This window comes from Primulina eburnea, chromosome 18 (assembly GCF_022965805.1).
Source record: "Primulina eburnea isolate SZY01 chromosome 18, ASM2296580v1, whole genome shotgun sequence".
In the NCBI taxonomy this organism is placed as follows: Eukaryota; Viridiplantae; Streptophyta; class Magnoliopsida; order Lamiales; family Gesneriaceae; genus Primulina; species Primulina eburnea.
Genome location: NC_133118.1, coordinates 26,835,070 through 26,853,121, shown reverse-complemented (window position 1 = coordinate 26,853,121; position 18,052 = coordinate 26,835,070). Strand labels below are relative to the sequence as shown.

Sequence of the window (18,052 nt, the reverse complement as noted above, 5' to 3'; positions counted from 1 at the left end):
GATTCTAGCACCTGTTTTATGTCATCTCTCCAGTCACCAGCTAAGTTTATATCCAAGTTGAGCGTATCTACCTGAATCCCTCTTTGCTGAATTGAAGGGTGGTTTCTCTTTTGAATCAACACCAGCCTGTGTGTAAGTTCCGGACTCCCTTGTTCTCTTCTGTTCTTTCTTTATTACTTGCTTTTCCGATCGGTGAGCTCAACTCCCCGCTAGCTGTGTGCCTTTCCTCCCACATTCTAAGTGGCCTCAAGGCCTACTTCATGAATCTGTCACTGCACATGCAAACAATCAATTTATAATGGCAGAACGGTCTATTCCACCATGATTTTTGGTACCATAAAAACATTGGAAATAAGTGGCCATAAGGCCGACTCCCTAGTGAAATAATGGACCTTCAACATAATGAATGAAAGTGGCTTACTGTCCCACTCTCCCCGACCGATTTTATTGTTGAATCATAAACAAAATATATTTATTTCAGTGGCCCTAAGGCCTACATCACATGACACCTTGAAATCAGGAACTTAATATATACACAAGTGGCCCCGAAGGCCAACTCCCCACAGAAGAATGCCAACTCCCCACTGAAGATTAGCCTTCGTGATTGCTTTACTCACAAGCTCTTCCTACTTATTCCCTCATACTTGGAAAATACGGCTTGAGATACTTGCCGTTTATGCATCTTTTGTGTGGATGGCCATCTATGCTTGATAGCCAATATGCATTTCCGTTTAATACCTTATGTACCTTGAATGGTCCCTCCCAGTTGGGAGACCATTTGCCCAGCTCCCTATCCTTTGTTCCTAGTGGTAGTATGGTCTTCCACACTATTTCTCCTTCATGGAAACTTTTCTTGTTAACTCTTTTGTTGTAGATTCTCGCCACTTTTTGTTTTTGTAACAGCAAAGCATTGTACGCTTGGATTCTCAGCTCATCTAGTTCTTCTAGCTCCATGATCATTGCTTCGTTATAATGCTCAAGGGAAAGTTCATTTTGCTTTGTCACTCGCATTGATGGTACCATAATCTCCAATGGGAGCACTGCATCATGGCCAAAGGTAAGGGAAAAAGGGCTCACTCCAGTGGCAGTCCTCTTGGATGTCCTGTATGCCCACAAAGTTTCTGATAATAGCCTTGGCCAATCCCTAGGATTCTCTTCCATCATCTTTTGTAGAATCTTTATCAATACTTTATTCGACGCTTCGGCTTGCCCGTTGGACTGTGGGTAATGAGGGGATGAGTTTATCAATTTAATTCCATAGTCTTCTGCAAACTCCCTCATATCTGAGCCAGCGAACATAGTTCCCTGATCCGTGGTCAATGACTCCGGAATTCCAAATCTATGAATAATATTCTCTTTCATAAAGTTAATGACATCCCCTTGCTCCGCTTTCTTCAAAGGCACTGCTTCTACCCATTTAGTGAAAAAATCTGTAGCCACAAGGATGAACGAGTGGCCTTTAGATGATGAAGGGTAGATTTTCCCTATTAAGTCCATGGCCCAGCCTTTGAATGGCCATGGTTTGACAACGCTGTGAAGTTCATCCGCCGGAATTCTTTGGATGTTCCCCTGTCTCTGACATGGCTGGCATCCCCTAGCATATTTGATGCAATCTTTCAGGATGGATGGCCAATAGTAGCCATACCTCCTTATCAACCATCTCATCTTTATTCCAGATTGATGGGCTCCACACACTCCCTCATGGACTTGCTTCATGATCTCCAAAGCCTCTGGGAAGCCTATGCATCTGAGGAGCAGACCATCTAACCCTTTCCTGTACAAATCACCCTCCACTAAAACGTAATTAAGAGCTCTCATTTTTAAACCATGTGGAATATCTTTCCCGGTTGATTCTAGCACCATTTTCATGTCATCCCTCCAGTCCCCAGCTAAGTTTACATCCAAGTTGAGCGTGTCTACCTGAATCCCTCTTTGCTGAATTGAAGGGTGGTTTTTCTTCTGAATCAACACTAGTCTGTGAGTGAGTTCTGGAGACATCTTCAATCCCGAAACAACCTGTGCCAACTCGTCCGCCTCCCAATTTTCTTGTCTTGGGACGTGGACTAATGACACTTCTTCGAAATCATCTAGAAGTTGGGATGCGGCGGTATAGTAAGGTGCCAAGGACAAACTTGTGCATTTGAACTCCCCTGACAGCTGTTTGAGTACCAGCTGAGAATCCCCTGATATCAATAATTCTCTTGCCCCTAGATCTTTCAGAATTTCCAATCCAATGACCAATGCTTCGTATTCTGCTTGATTGTTGGTGCATGGGAAATCCAAATTAAAGGATAGAGCGGTTTTCACACCCCTTGGGGAGGTGATCACAATACCAGCTCCAGCTGCTGTTTCTGTACTTGATCCATCGAACTTCAACTCCCAGGGTTGAACTCTCACTCCACAAACTGGAAACCCAACCTGTTCTCCAATAAACTCATCAAGTGAAGGGTGATCAGCTAAAAAATCGGCGATAGCTTGGCTTTTTATTGACTTTTGGGGGTAATAGGTCAATGTAAACTCGGCCAATGCCAAAGACCATTTACCAATCCGCCCAGAGAGAATGGGTCTATTAAGCATGTATTTAATCAAATCGGTTTTAGCCACCACAAACACTCTTGATTGAATCAAATAATGTCTTAACTTAGTACATGCATAATACTGTGTTAAGCATAGCTTTTCAATCGCAGAGTATTTCAACTCTACTGGAGTAAGGAATCTACTCAAATAATAGATGGCTTGTTCATTTCCTTCATGATTATTTTGAACTAGTAGACACCCAATTGATTCATGAGCATCAGAGATGTATAATTTAAGGGGCATTCCATACCTGGGAGGCATAAGCACAGGTGGATTAGATAAATATCTCTTGATCAGATCAAAAGCCCTCTGATGCGACTCTTCCCATTTGAACTCCCCGCTGTCTTTGAGCTTCAACAGCTGTGAAAACTCCTTTGTCTTCCCTGCAAGGTTAGAAATAAAACGCCTCAAGTAATTCACTTGCCCAAGGAAGCGTTGCAACTCTTTCTTGTTTCTAGGTGGATTTGCTTCCATAATAGCTTTGGCTTTGTTCTTATCCACTTCAACTCCCCTCTGATGTACAAGAAATCCCAGAAAGTTCCCTGCTTTCACACCAAAGGCACATTTCAATGGATTTAACTTCAACTCATGTTGCCTCATTCTTTGGAAGCTTTTCCTCAAGTGTTCAATGTGATCAGCAGCTTGTTTGGACTTCACAACGATATCATCTATATATACTTCAATGTGATGCCCTATCATGTCATGAAAGATCGAGTTCATAGCTCTTTGGTACGTGGCCCCTGCGTTCTTTAGCCCGAATGGCATAACAAGCCATTCAAATGTACCAACAGCTCCTGGGCATCTGAATGCAGTTTTGTGAGTGTCACTTTCTGCTATTTTGATCTTGTTGTAGCCAGAGAATCCATCCATGAAAGATAACATCTCATGTCTAGCCACTGAATCAATCAACATATCAGGTATCGGCATTACATACACATCCTTGGGAGTTGCACAGTTCAAGTCTCGGAAGTCGATGCATATTCTGACCTTGCCATTCTTTTTCATTACTGGCACAATGTTTGAAAGCCATTCGGTATATCGGATTGGCTTTATAAACTTGGCCTTTAACAACTTCTCCACTTCCTCTTTTACTTTCAATTCAACTTCTTTTGACATGCGACGAGATGGCTGTTGAAATGGTTTGAAACCTTCTTTGAGTGGAAGTCGGTGTTCGACCAATTTTCGGTCCAACCTTGGCATGTCATCATAACTCCATGCAAAATAATCTTTGTATTCCTTCAACATGCTGATCAAGTCTTGCTTCAACTGCTCTTCCAGTAGCTTACTCACATATACCACTTTTGGATTCTCAAGCTCCCCCAAGTTAATCTCTTCCAATGGGTCTTGAACTTCGTGTTGGCCATCTTCCATTTGAGATGACGCCATCAACAACTCATCGACTTGAAGCTCATCATCTTCGTATTCTTCTTCTTGGACAACTTCAGTTCCATAAGTGTCCCATGCTTCCTCTTCCCTTAGTTTGTCCAGTACTCGCTGCACATGTGCCTTCCATATAGAGGTTGCAGCTACCTCCTTTTCTTTTTGATTCGAATCAATCATCAATCTCCTCAATCAGTGGCTGAATTATCGGCCTAGACGGCACGATAACAGTAGGTTTGAGGATTCTTTCCAACACGGAGCTTGGAGTTGGTGTTTGCATGTACAGTGGATTTTCTTTCTTGCTATTGCTACGGATTTTGATGGGCCCAAAATCCCCATTTTAATATCTGGCTTCTACTGCACTTGCACTTGTTTGGAACGGCTGTCCATCCGCTTCCACGACCTCCACGTCATCCCCTTTCCAAAATAACAACAGCTGGTGCATTGAGGATGGTATGCACTGGTTTGCATGGATCCAATCTCTGCCTAACAACGCTTGGAAGTTGGCGGAGGAGTTTACCACGAAGAATGCACATAAAGATGACATACTCCCCACAGTAACATCAGCGGGGAGTACCCCAATGGTCTTGGTAGTTTCGCCTGTAAATGCAGCAACCGAAACTTCTGAAGGAATCAAGTCTTCCTCATTTTTGCCCAGACTTTTCAACATTCTTACCGGAAGAACATTCACAGCTGAACCATTGTCAATCAACACCCTGGACACTGGCTTTCCATTCAAGTGGGCTTTGATGTACAACGGCCTTATGTGCTTGGTCATGGCCGGTGTAGGCTTTTCAAGTATCACTTGTTTGGGCTTATTCGGGTGATCCTCTTTGATAATCACTCTTGAGCTCCCTTCAGGGAGTTTATTTGCATGCTCTTTCTTTTTGACTGATCCTTGGGGCATCAACTCCCCATTCTCTTCTTCCATCATTTTAAACCTCTCGGGTAGTATCACCACTCCTGTGGCACAATCCACAGTGATGTGAAATTTTCCAATACAAAAATTGATTGTTTTTCTTGCTTGATCATCTTCTTCGCTTAACAAATCATCATAATCTTCAACAAACTTATCCTCAGTAGCGGATCTTCCAAACTTGGACTTACTTCCCACTGGCTCCCTGGAAACTGGAACATCAATTGTGGATTCATTTTTCAACTTAGCGGACTCCTCTCTTCTTGCCACCGCTCTTTCTCTCAAAAGTCGTCTCTTTTGTGTCCTAGTCGGTGGCCTAGGGAACTTTTTATGTTGGGCCACCCTCCAAAACTCACGGAACTCCCCTCTGACTGGAAGAACGTATCTCGGCTTTACTCCACTGTTCTCAATTATTTTTCCTTTTGTGATTTCGTATGAACGCCGTTCTCTGCCTTGATCAGCTGATAATTTTCTAGTTTCCACCTTTCGTGACTCAAATGCGTATGCATTTCTCCCGTCCGAATACCTTTGACGATGATTGCAAGATGACTCCCCTCTAAACCATTGTTTCTCCACTACTGGTCTTTCAAGGAAATGTTGATTCCTCGGCCTAAAGGCCGCGGATTCACCAACATTTCTGGGAAACGTGGTTGAATTGTGCGCATTCGATCGGCATTATGCCTTCCAGGTGCTTCAAACATTTGACCCTTTGGAATCCAGTATTTCTTGATTACCCGGTCTTTCACTGCAAAGGATCGGCTTCTTTTCTCATTGAGAAGATCCCTCAAATCTGTCACATTCACATTAACCAAAGCTACCGGGGGAAAAAGATCATCATCCACCGCCATAGACTCTTGTTTGTTGGGGAATTTCACGACTCCCTTGTTAATTCTATCTTGCAAAATGTTCTTGAACGCCCAACAAGATTTGGTGGCATGATTATAGGAGTTGTGGTATTTACAATACTCTCGTCCCTTCAGCTCTTCTGTAGGTGGCATCTTGTGATCAGGCGGGAATGTGATGAACTTTTCTTTCACCAAGAAGTCGAAAACTTCTTCGGTCTTTGATACATCGAATGTATACTGCATGTCTTTGGGGAGTTGGGAGTTGTTCTTCTCTGTCGGCTTCTTTTTTAGCAGCGGAACTGTGCAAGACCCGGCCGATTTCATCTCTGCCAATGCCACCTCTTCCACCTCCTGTTAATAAGACCCCATAGTAGTTTTCTTCTTGTACGACTCTTCCCGCAAGAGTTCTTCGTATTCAGCCACTTTGGCGGCTAGCTCGAAGAAATCCCTGAACTCCATTCCCTGGAATTTCTTCCTTAGTTCAAAATCCAGCCCTTTTTGTGCCATTTTCACGAACTCTGTCTCCGGTAAGAACACCTTGCATCTATTCTTCATCTTTTTGAATCTGTCGATAAAATATTCCACGGACTCTCCTTTCTTTTGAGTGACTCTCGATAAGTCGGCAATGCACACTTCTGGTTCTGTTCTGTAGAATTGAATGTGGAATTGTCTTTCCATTTCTTTCCAACTCATCACGGAATTTCTGGGGAGTGAGGCATACCAAGCGAATGTGGTTCCAGTGAGGGAATTTGGGAATAACCGCAACTTTAGATTGTTGAAGTTCTCCAAGTTGGCTAACTCCCCGCATTGAATGGTGAATCTGGCTATGTGTTCCATGCTGGACTGGCATCTTCCCCGTAGAACAAACTGAAATCATGAACTCTATAACCCCTTGGGTACGGGTTATTCACGTCAATGTAGTCTGGATAGGGTTTGTGGAACTCTGGGCGGCCAATTTGTTTCAAGGCCGGCCCATATAACTCTTGAACAGCTTCTCTCACCATTTCTGGATCAATCCCGTGCATGTTCCGAGCGGGGAGTTGTTGATGGTAGTAATTTGCCCCCCGAGCCTGGAACCCTGCATTTAGACCAAAATTACCTCCTGGGAAGCCCACATCTACTCCTTGATAATCCATGTGTGACATATCTTCATACACTCCCGGTTGGTATAGAGGATTGGTCACGCTGTACACTTGACTACCTGGTTGTTTCGAGCTCCCCACTCCACGAGCACGTGGATATGGGTGAGCCCTTCCTCCTATGCTTTCTTCTCTCTTGTGAGGTGGTGTATACCTTTTTTCTGGTTGATTTGGGAGAGTAAACTCCGGGCGGCGAGGATCGCCAGCCCTTGAGTTTCCAACTCCCTGGTCGAACTCATGGACTTGGTTCCCTGACCAGTCTCTTTGACAGTGATATTTTGCTCCCCTCGGGTAGACTGGTTCGGTTTACTCAGTAGAGTCTTTAAACAATCAGACATGGCTTTAGATAATGCCACTGAGATCTCTTCAATCTTTATGGCGGTCAACTCTTCCACCACTCTGTCTGAAACTTGATCATATGTAATAGGAATCTGCAGCAGATCTACTTCTTCAGCCTGTGGTTCGACAGTAGGTTGCTCTGGCTGTGGAACCTGAGACGTTCCCTCTTGATTAGCCAGAGACTCCCCGCTCTCCTGACTGACGTTTTCTTTTCTTCTTGGCGGCATAGTGCGGTCCCACTGGGCGTGCCAAGGAGAAGGCGAGAGGCAATTCAACGGTTTGGTAGATGTCTATAGAAAGACCTTGAAATCTGATGGTATTGCTGGTCTTTACCGTGGATTCAACATCTCATGTGTTGGTATTATTGTGTACCGTGGTTTATACTTCGGAATGTACGACTCTTTGAAACCTGTGGGCCTTACCGGATCGCTACTAGTTTTGCCCTTGGTTGGCTCATCACTAATGGTGCCGGTCTTGCCTCTTACCCAATTGACACCGTCCGTAGATGACCCAGAGAAGACGGCGAACGAATTGAGGCCAATATTAGAGCCGGTGAACGCCACTGGCAGCGTGACAGCAACGGTGGCAGGGGCAGAGGAGGCACCCGCAACATTAAAGGTAGAAAGGAGCGCCGATATAGGATCTTGGTCCTCGGGCAACGATGAAGCTAGTGGCGAGTACAGAAACTTCGACTTGGTCCTCAAGAGACAGCAGCGGGGAGCGATTTGGCGAAGAACTCGAATGAGAAACGCCTCAGTGTAGCAATCGAACAAAGCGGCGTCTTCAACACCAGCGATGAGAGCAAGCCGACTGAGTGGCGGCAGAGAAAATTGAAGGGCGTTGGCGACGAGAACGAGCAGGAGGAATTTCAGAGCAGCAGGGAGCGAATAGCAAATCGCCGAAGCGGGAAGAAGAGAAAGGGCCAAAATTGGGGATTTGAATTTGAGAAGGAATGGGCTGTGAAGACATCCAAAGGAGAATGGGCTCGGCCCAAAGTTGCTAGCCCACTTCACGATAAAAGCTTGCGAGCCGCCTCAAATAAACAAAACGGAATTGACTTACATACAAGCATTTTGGCCCACGGGCCAATGCTTGCGGGGGGCAATTGTTTGAGCTAAAAATAATTAATTATGGAAGCCCAATTAAATTACAAGTCAAATTAAATTACAAGCCCATCAAATGTGGCGGACAAATTTTCATCGATTCAAATTAATTCAGATAAGTCAAAAAGATCGTGGAAAAAGGAGAAGATCGTGGAGCGAATAGGAGGAGATCATGGGGGAGTGGAGAGAAACGGCACAGCACGCTGGGAAGAAAAAGAGATCCGCACACAGACGACAGGACACACACAACTCAACTACACAGACAAAATCTGCAAATACTCTCTGCAAAATTCAATCTTTCATTGCACTAGTTTTCAAGTATTTCCAGTACATTTCTAGCGTCTTCTAGTTCTAGATTTCAGCAATTATTTGTGTTATATTTCCATATTTTGTAAATTCCTACTGTTTGTTGAAAATATAAATGATGTCAGGAGTTTATTCCCCAAATTCCAGTAGTTTTTTTTATTTTGGCGTCGTAGTCATTTTAGGAGATTAGAACCGACGGTCGAATTTAGTATCCATAATCGTCAAGTTTTTAGAAGTTAGATTTTCGTTGTTTTTACGCAAATTGGTGCACTTCGCACCTGGCACGCCCGCAACACCAAATTTTGTGCAAACACCTTGATGATTACCCAAAAAAATTTTAGTAAAAAAATAACCCGATGCTCTATAAAATTTAGGCAATTGGTTTTAACGGTTTTTGGGTTTTTTTTGGGATCAAATAACATAGTTAATTAATTGAAATATCAAATCAATTTTTTCATATGATTTACAGATTTTCCGATTCAACCCTTGGTCCGGTTTTTAAACTGTGGTTAATATATAAATAATCGAACTGCCAATTTCAGGTTTTGAAAAATAGTTACGATTTTCGATTATTCCAATTTCGAAGGCAATTGTTGTCTTGCCAAGGTTTATAGAAACGTCAAAATTCCAAATTGCCCCGAATTTTCACCCATGAACAAATTAAAGTCACCCCTATAGTTTCTATTTGTTTCATTTTTATCCTTTTAAATTCGATATATTGTTTACAAATTTTGGCATTTTATTCATATTTAACACCTATCATAAAAATAATTGATAGTCTAATGTACTCTGGCATAGTTTGGTATATGAGATAAGAGAGGGATTGATAAATGATCCCCTTATCCCATGTTTGGTACCTTTTTAAAAAGCTCATAATAATACCATAAGAACTTGATAAATAATTTTTTAGAAGGATAAAATATCCCTAATAGAAGGTGTGATAATTTTAATCAAATGATAAAATACACTATAAATGACTTAATTACCCTCAATTTATAAATGATTTTTTATAAATCTATGCTAGTAGGTAAAAATTAAAATCAAATAAATATTTTATATATTTTTATATATTATATAATATGATAATATATAAATGATTTCGAGATAATTATATAAATAATTTTTATAAATCTCAATAAAATTATTATTATCACTCGGTTAACCTTAAAAATTGATATTTGACTTGACTCAAAAAATCAAGGGTTCAATTATCATATTATATAATATATAAAATTAGGTAAAAATAAATAAATCATGCAAGTACTATCAGCACATATACAGATAAAAATATGAACTCAAGCAACAACTTTGAAATTATAAAATTTATTATGATAAGGTTAATTTTGTCATTACAATCTAATATATAAATTTAATCACTCTTATTAAAATCATACCAAACATTAAATATAATATCATACATCTTATTTATCCTTAACTTATCCTTATATTATATATCACATGTTTATCTTATCATGTGTACCAAACTATGTCAAAATGTTTAGAAATAATTAGAAAAAGGCTTGGATAAGTATTTGATCAATAGTCATGAATTCGATTTCTTATATCAACACTTTCTTGGACGAACGCACATGATCGATTTACTTGGTTAACTTGATTTTCGGACTATTACATTAAAATAGAGATTTTTCTCCAGGTAGAACGGAAAGTAAAGTCGACATATATATTTGGATTAGATGTTCATGGCCAATCAATTACACGTGTACAAAAAGATTGTTTTCATGAGTATTTAATCACAACCCATTTCTATGTACCAAAATAGTAATGACTTCTTTGGTTGGAAACAGCCAAGAAATTGAAAAACATATAAAGTTAAGGATCAAGATCCTCTGCTATGGGTTACCCACAGAAGAGGGAGATGTATATTAAAAAAAATTATTATTATTTTTAAAATTGGTATTTTTATACTTTAATTATTTCAAATACAAAATTATATTTTTTATATTAAAATATGTGAATAATATTCCAATTTAAAGTTACAATTTTTTTTGGTTACAAATATATATTATGGAAGTAAAATGATGTCTCTCTTATTATTTTTTTTTGTATAATGTTTTCAACTCTTTTTTTAAAAAAATGTTAATAAAAATTTAATTTTTTTTTGTTACAAATATGTGATTCCAAACGAACAAGAAAAACGATGATCCATTCAATTTTTTTTAATATTATAGTTCTTTTTAAAAAAACTATTTTCTTTTTTTTATCTTGTTAATTTTTTATTTTCAAATTTAAATTTTATTAATCACATATTTGTAGCAAAAATAATAATCTTGTTGGCTTTTTTATATTCTAATTATTTTAAAAAAAACTATTTTTCCTTTGTTCGTATTGTTAATTTTTCTCATTCATTTTCAAAATTTTAAATACAAAAAATATTTTTTCCTTTCTTAGATATTTAAGAAATAATCAAATTTTCCAAAAAAAAAATGTGAAAAAAAACTAAGTGTTCAAATAAGAAAAAATTATTCAAGATAATTTTCTTTTTATATCATGTCAATTTTTTGGTATTAAGTTCAATTGTTCGATATGTTCAAACTTTTTATATTTTTGTAAATTTTTTTAATTTGATTATTTCTTAAATCCCTAATATATATATATATATATATATATATATATATATTGTATTTAGACGTTAATTTTATTTTTGTTACAAATATGTGATTAGTAAAATTTTAACTTCGAAATAAAAAATTAACAAAATAAAAAAAAGAGAAAGTAATTTTTTTTAAAAAGAACTATAATATTTTAAAAAAATTACATGTAATGTCGTTTTTTATTGTTGGTTCGAAATCACATATTTATAACAAAAAAATTAAATTTTTATTACCATTTTTATAAAAAAGAGTTGAAAAAATTATAAAAAAAAGTAATAAAAAAGACGTCATTTTATTCTCATAATATATATTTATAATAAAAAATAAAATTGTAATTTTTAAAATTGCATTATTAATTACATATTTTAATATAAAAAATATAATTATAACCTTAATTCCACTCAATTTTCCATTAATAATTATGTAAGTATATCATGTTCAAACGATCAAATCAAGAATTAATCATATCCAAAATCAAAGTTGAATCGATCCAATTCTCAATTGACAACCCTACACTGTTTCCTGATTTCTCCCTGATTTCCAGTCAGCACTTCGATCTCTCCCATTTTAACAGTAGCCCTGATGAATTTCTGAAACCAGGCCGCCTGATCGCTTGCCATTTTCTTCATTATATCGTTCCCATGCGGGTCTTTGGCCAGCGCATTATCCGATTCGAGCAACGCTCTCTTGTCCAAGAACTGGTTGTATATCTGCGCATCCATTTTGTTATGCGTGACCGAATCGAAGGGCAGCGTGTTGTCATCCCTCTCGCACATGAACCGCATCTGCTCGGCGTAGTTCGGGTTCATTTCCTTACTCTTGTTCCTGTCGAACAGTCTGCCTCTGACAACGCCGCAGTGTGCGGTGCCGATGGAATGTGCACCGACTAGCACGACCAGGTCTTCTAAGGTCAGACCTTTTCTCTTGAACATATCGATCATTTCTTGGATGGGAGTGTCGGGGACTGGCAAGTTGTTTTTGGCGTTTACGGCGAGGGACGATAGGCCGTCTCGGCGGCCTGCGGCTACTTTGTAGGTGGGGAGGCCCGTGTAGACGAGGGAGTCTCGATTGGCAAATGCGATTATGTCGGCGCAGGAGACGATGCCTGGGCATTCAGCTTCGAGGCGTTCTTTCATTTCGTCGATCATGTCAAAGCCGCGGACGAACTTGCCATTTTGGGTTGCTTTCTTCTCCACATCCTCGCCTGAGGGTGTCTCGTCTAGCAGGATTGAAGCATCACACCCCTGCAAGCATGTAATAAAATTACACCAAGAAACTTGCATGCGCGTTAAGACATAGGTACAATCAAGAAAATGAGATGTTCATAAACTAAAAATTATATAGTTTTAAATTAAAATAATTTTTGTTAGTCATTTTCCATTTGTGCCGACGTAAAATGGACAAAAATATCACAACGAGTTTTGAAAATTTTGAAATATTTAGTCTCTAAGGATGTAATAAATTACCTTGACTAAACAATCATGCGAAAAGAGACGAACAATGGCTGGAGCAAGAGTTGCATCTTTCTTCAGATTCTTCATCAACACCTCGTTCACAATCTGCTCCGCTTGTGGGCAATCTTTCTCATAGAACCCTTCCATCAAACCCTCTTTCGCATTTCCGACAGGCGCTGCTGCTTCGCCATTACCCTCCCCTGGTTTGGCTTCACCTCCACGTCCTTGACCTTCATTTTCAACAGGTTTCGCTTCTGGTTGGCCTACAATCCCATTTCCTTCCTCTGTCTGCTCGATCTTCGCCTTCTCTACCGACTCTTCCTCCTCGCCTTTCGAAGGTCTTTCGTAGGACATCTCGTTTTCAGGTACCTCGGAACTCTGGGAACCATCCTCGTCGTCCTTAGGTGGATCTTCGGTTTCATGAACACCTTCAATATTTTTGAATGGTGAGTTGATGAAATCAAGTAACGGGAACCGTAGTCCCGATTCGCTTGGTTCGAATGCTGAGGCCAGCAGAGGGAGGACTAATGCACAAGAAATGAACGTTGCAGCTACGATAATCCTTCCTCTTGCTGCCATTCTTGCTGCCATGCAATTCAGAATCACGAGACACGAGCATGTCCTTTTGGCATTTGAGATGAGGTCTATATATATAGGAAGAATTATTAATGAATGGAAATTTTTTAAAATATTTTAGACCTGATCAATTTTCGTGGATCCATAGGTTATCGAATCCGACATGATTTTATATTGCAAGATCCAAAAATCTCTAATCCCTTCAACGGTGTTTGCTTGTTGTGTTGTAATTTTGTAGTCGTTGTATGAAATAATGAAATAACTAATGGTTCGAGAGGTTGTGAGCCATTTTAGGCACAAACAATGTGTGGCAAACAAATTATTGAAAACTGAATTATATAGTTTCCGATAGGTATGTTGCCTCGGTTGTTTAAAAAGTTGGGTCAAGAAAATTAGATTTCGATATATAACTCATATAGAGTTTGATTTTCATTCAGTCATTTGGATTCTTTTTTTGTTTTTTTTTTTCAAATCACTAAATACAACGAATATTGCGTATTTGACACTGATTATCTTCTACGTGGCTCACATTATACAAATACAGATGATGTTACACGTATTAAAATTCATGAAAGTAAAAATAAAGAAAATAAATTAAACTAGAATGACGCTAAATATTTCAAAATGAGAGGAAAACGAGAAAATTATTTTTCCGGTCCTATATATTGACTCAATTACGATTTTAGTCCACTGAGTTATCAGAGATAAATTTTAGTCCGCTAAATTTTAAATTTTTGCGGTTTTGGGAAAATTGGTTGTTTGACATACTTTCCCCACATGTCATTAAAATTAGGGATTTTTTAAAATTATCCTACTTGCCAAAAGACAAAAATTTTTGTAAGACGGTTTCACGGATTATATTTTGTGAGACATATATCTTATTTAGGTCATCCATTAAAAAAACAAAAACTTGTGTGAGGTGGTCTCACGAGTCGTATTTTGTGAGACAGATCTCTTATTTAGATTTCAGTCCATGAAAAAATATTACTTTTTATGCTAAGAGTATTACTTTTTATTATGAATATCGGTAGGGTTGATCCGTCTCACAGAAAAAGATTCGTGAGACCATCTCACAAGAGACCTACTCATGAAAAAATATTACTTTTTATTGTGAATATCGGTAGGATTGACCCGTCTCACAGATTAAGATTCGTGAGACCGTCTTACAAGACACCTGCAAAAACATTCATCTTGGATTTTCCATTTTCCTAATATTTTGGTTCGTTTTTTATGATACACACACACACACACACAAAACATACAAACTTCATCTTAATCTGTAGTGACCCGTTCCAGAATCACCTACTAATCAAGAATTAAGCATGCAATTAACTAAATTAATAACAATCAGAGATAAATTGCGGAAATGGTCAACAAACGATAGATATACAACCCAAATGAAGTCCAGAATAACTCAGAATAAAAATATGCGGTACAACCATATCGAAACAAACAGTACTGAAGAACTAAACCAACCGGCTACTCAACGTCCTCATCATCCTCCTCCTGAGCCATCCAACCTGAGGCCTGCCCCGTGGGAATGGGGTGTCCAAGATAAACAAAACCGAGGACGTGAGCGATAAGAGCGCCCAGTACAAAAGCATGAGTATACAAGCCTATATGAAATGCACATGCTATGATATGATACCAGGGTAGTCAAGAAACGGGAGTCACAAAAGATCTCAATATGCTCAGTCTAGAGGCGCCAAGTGGATAGTGCCGCGCGGTACTCCTCTGGGTCACTGCATCCACTACAAGATCAGACGTGGACCTAAAATGTCCCGGATCACCGAAGCCCTCCGGACCCGTCGGCCACTGTGTACTCTCGGTGTCCATGCGTCCACAAGACAGGGATGAGCGGCCCCACAAGATATAGCTTATCTCGAAAGAGATACAGCTCAACAATAAAGGCTATCTCGAAAGAGATACGGCTCAAGATGAAATGTAACATGCAGCAATAAGCGTGACATAATAGCATGCATCATATGACATATATCAATGCAGCAAATAATCATGCAACACATATAAGAATGTATACTCGACCAGGATATCTCGGATAGTACTTTCGTACCTCTAGTAAAGCAATCCTAGTCCACAGGAAATCCTATCAATCGGGTCTAGTCCGTCGTCAGCCCTGACAATATTGAGCTCCCTGACTGACCTTCTCGGACCGTCGGCTATGCCCGGCTGCTCTGTCCCGGGCTGCTCTTCCCTTCCCGGGCTGATCTTCCCTTCCCGGGCTGCTCTTCCCTTTCCTGGCTGCTCTTCCCTTCCCGGGCTGATCTTCCCTTCCTGGCTGCTCTTCCCTTCCCGGGCTGATCTTCCCTTCTCGGGCTGCTCTTCCCTTTCTGGGCTGCTCTAGAGAGCTAAAACTTGCATTTAAACACACAGTACCCCCTCCACAATGAGAAATCCCATGGCCTATTTATAGACCTCAGTCTGCATGAACGTGTCAACCAAATCCCATGCATCCGGACATCTGTCGCTAGGCAGCATGCACAAAGACACCTCACCTTACATGCATGAACGTGTCAACCAAATCCCATGCATCCGGACATCTGTCGCTAGGCAGCATGCACAAAGACACCTCACCTTACATGCATGAACGTTTCCAACAATTACCATGCACTTGACACCTGTCCGGCAGGCGTGTCAACCAAATACTATTCCCGGGCTGATCTTCCCTTCCCGGGCTGTTCTTCCCTTCCCGGGCTGTTCTTCCCTTCCCGGGCTGATCTTCCCTTCCCGGGCTGCTCTTCCCTTTCTGGCTACACCTCGGCTTACTCACACAAACTCTAAAGCCAAATTACACATGATTTACTTAATTAAAGATACTTAATCATGTTTATTTAAATAAATAGGATTCGGGCTACTACATTCTCCCCCACTTAAAAAGATTTCGTCCTCGAAATCAGGCTAGAAGAAGAACGAAACGAAATCACAGCATCGAAAAACAGCTAAAATACTGTTGAATACAACCGATGTTTGGTTTACAACGGAAAAACACACATACATCCATAGTACAACTACAGTACAACTCAAAAGAGCTCTGGATGCTCTGAACGCATACGGCTCTCTAACTCCCAAGTGGCTTCTTCAGTGCCTCTGCGCTGCCACTGAATTAAGACAAGAGGAATGATCTTATTCCGCAACACCTTGTCTTTGCGATCGAGAATATGAACTGGTCGTTCCACGTAAGACAAATCCGAATTAAGTTGAACTTCAGAGGGATGTAAGATGTGAGACTCATCTGCTACATATCGTCTCAACAAAGATACGTGGAACACATCATGAATACTTGATAGGTACGGCGGCAATGCAAGTCTGTAAGCCAAATCTCCCACGCTTTCCAATATCTCAAAGGGACCAATAAATCTTGGAGATAGCTTACCCTTGAGACCAAATCTCAAAATCCTGCGAAAAGGCGAAACTCGGAGAAACACTTTCTCACCTGGTTGAAATTGAAGAGGTCGACGCTTGGTGTTCGCATAACTAGCCTGTCGATCCTGAGCAGTCTTAATCCGCTTCTTGATTACTGCAACCTTATCAATAGCCTGCTGGACTAACTCCGGTCCCTCAACATGTCGTTCCCCAACTTCGTCCCAGAATAACGGAGTACGACAACGTCGTCCATACAACGCCTCAAATGGTGCCATACCAATACTACGATGATAGCTGTTGTTGTACGCGAACTCAATCAAAGGCAAATGATCCTGCCAAGCGGTTCCGAAATCCATAACACAAGCTCGCAACATATCCTCAAGTGTACGGATAGTCCTCTCTGACTGACCGTCGGTCTCTGGATGATAAGCAGTACTCAAACTTATTGAAGTACCCAATGCTGACTGGAAACTACCCCAAAATCGTGAGGTAAAACGAGGATCTCTGTCACTAACAATACTGACTGGCACTCCATGCAAACGTACAATCTCTTGAATATACAATCGAGCCATACGATCGAAAGTGAAATCACGGTTATATGGCAGAAAATGAGCAGACTTGGTGAGTCGATCCACCACTACCCAAATAGCATCACTGTTCCTCGAAGACAATGGCAAGTGAGTAATGAAGTCCATCGTGATATGCTCCCACTTCCATTCAGGAATAGGTAAGTTCAACAATAATCCTCCCGGTCGACGGTGCTCTGCCTTAACCTGCTGACAAACTAGACACTTGGAGACAAACTGATAAATGCTGCGCTTCATCCCTTTCCACCAAAATCGTGTCCTCAAATCTTTATATATCTTGTTGCTTCCCGGATGAACACTCAACTTGCTTCGATGAGCCTGAGACAAGATCTCTTCCCTCAAAGTATCATCCTCTGGTACTACAACCCGATTAGACAAACACAGAAGACCATTAGTCTGATAATGGAAATTGCTATCTCCACCAACCAACCGAGCTAATCTCTGAGTCTTGAGATCAGACATCTGAGCATCTCGAATCCGAGTTAACAAAGTTGGCTCAGATAAAATGGTAGCAACACGAATGCTCTCCATACCTTTCCGATGTTTGAACTTAAACCCCAACGAACAACAATCCTGGACAGCACTAGACATAGCATTGGTCTGAAGTGCAGAGGCTCTCACCTTGCGACTAAGAGCATCGGCTGTGAGATTCGCAGAACCTGGATGGTACTTGATCACACAGTCATAATCCTTAAGTAGATCCATCCAACGACGTTGTCTCATGTTCAACTCAGCCTGAGTGAACAGATACTTAAGACTCTTATGGTCAGTAAAGATTTCAAACTGAACACCGTACAAATAATGACGCCAGATCTTCAGCGCAAACACAATAGCTGC

At 40.3% G+C, this 18,052-nt stretch overlaps 1 protein-coding gene across 1 annotated transcript; it reads right to left on the bottom strand.

Moving 5' to 3' along the window:
* Nucleotides 1–11,561: 11,561 nt before the first annotated feature.
* Nucleotides 11,562–13,416, bottom strand: LOC140819732 (peroxidase 44-like). The gene is made up of 2 exons (XM_073179915.1): nt 12,684–13,416; nt 11,562–12,461 (listed from the first exon to the last, which is right to left on the bottom strand). The coding sequence occupies exons 1-2, from the start codon at nt 13,260–13,262 to the stop codon at nt 11,715–11,717; spliced, it is 1,326 nt and encodes a 441-aa protein (XP_073036016.1). The 5' UTR covers nt 13,263–13,416; the 3' UTR covers nt 11,562–11,714.
* Nucleotides 13,417–18,052: the final 4,636 nt, after the last annotated feature.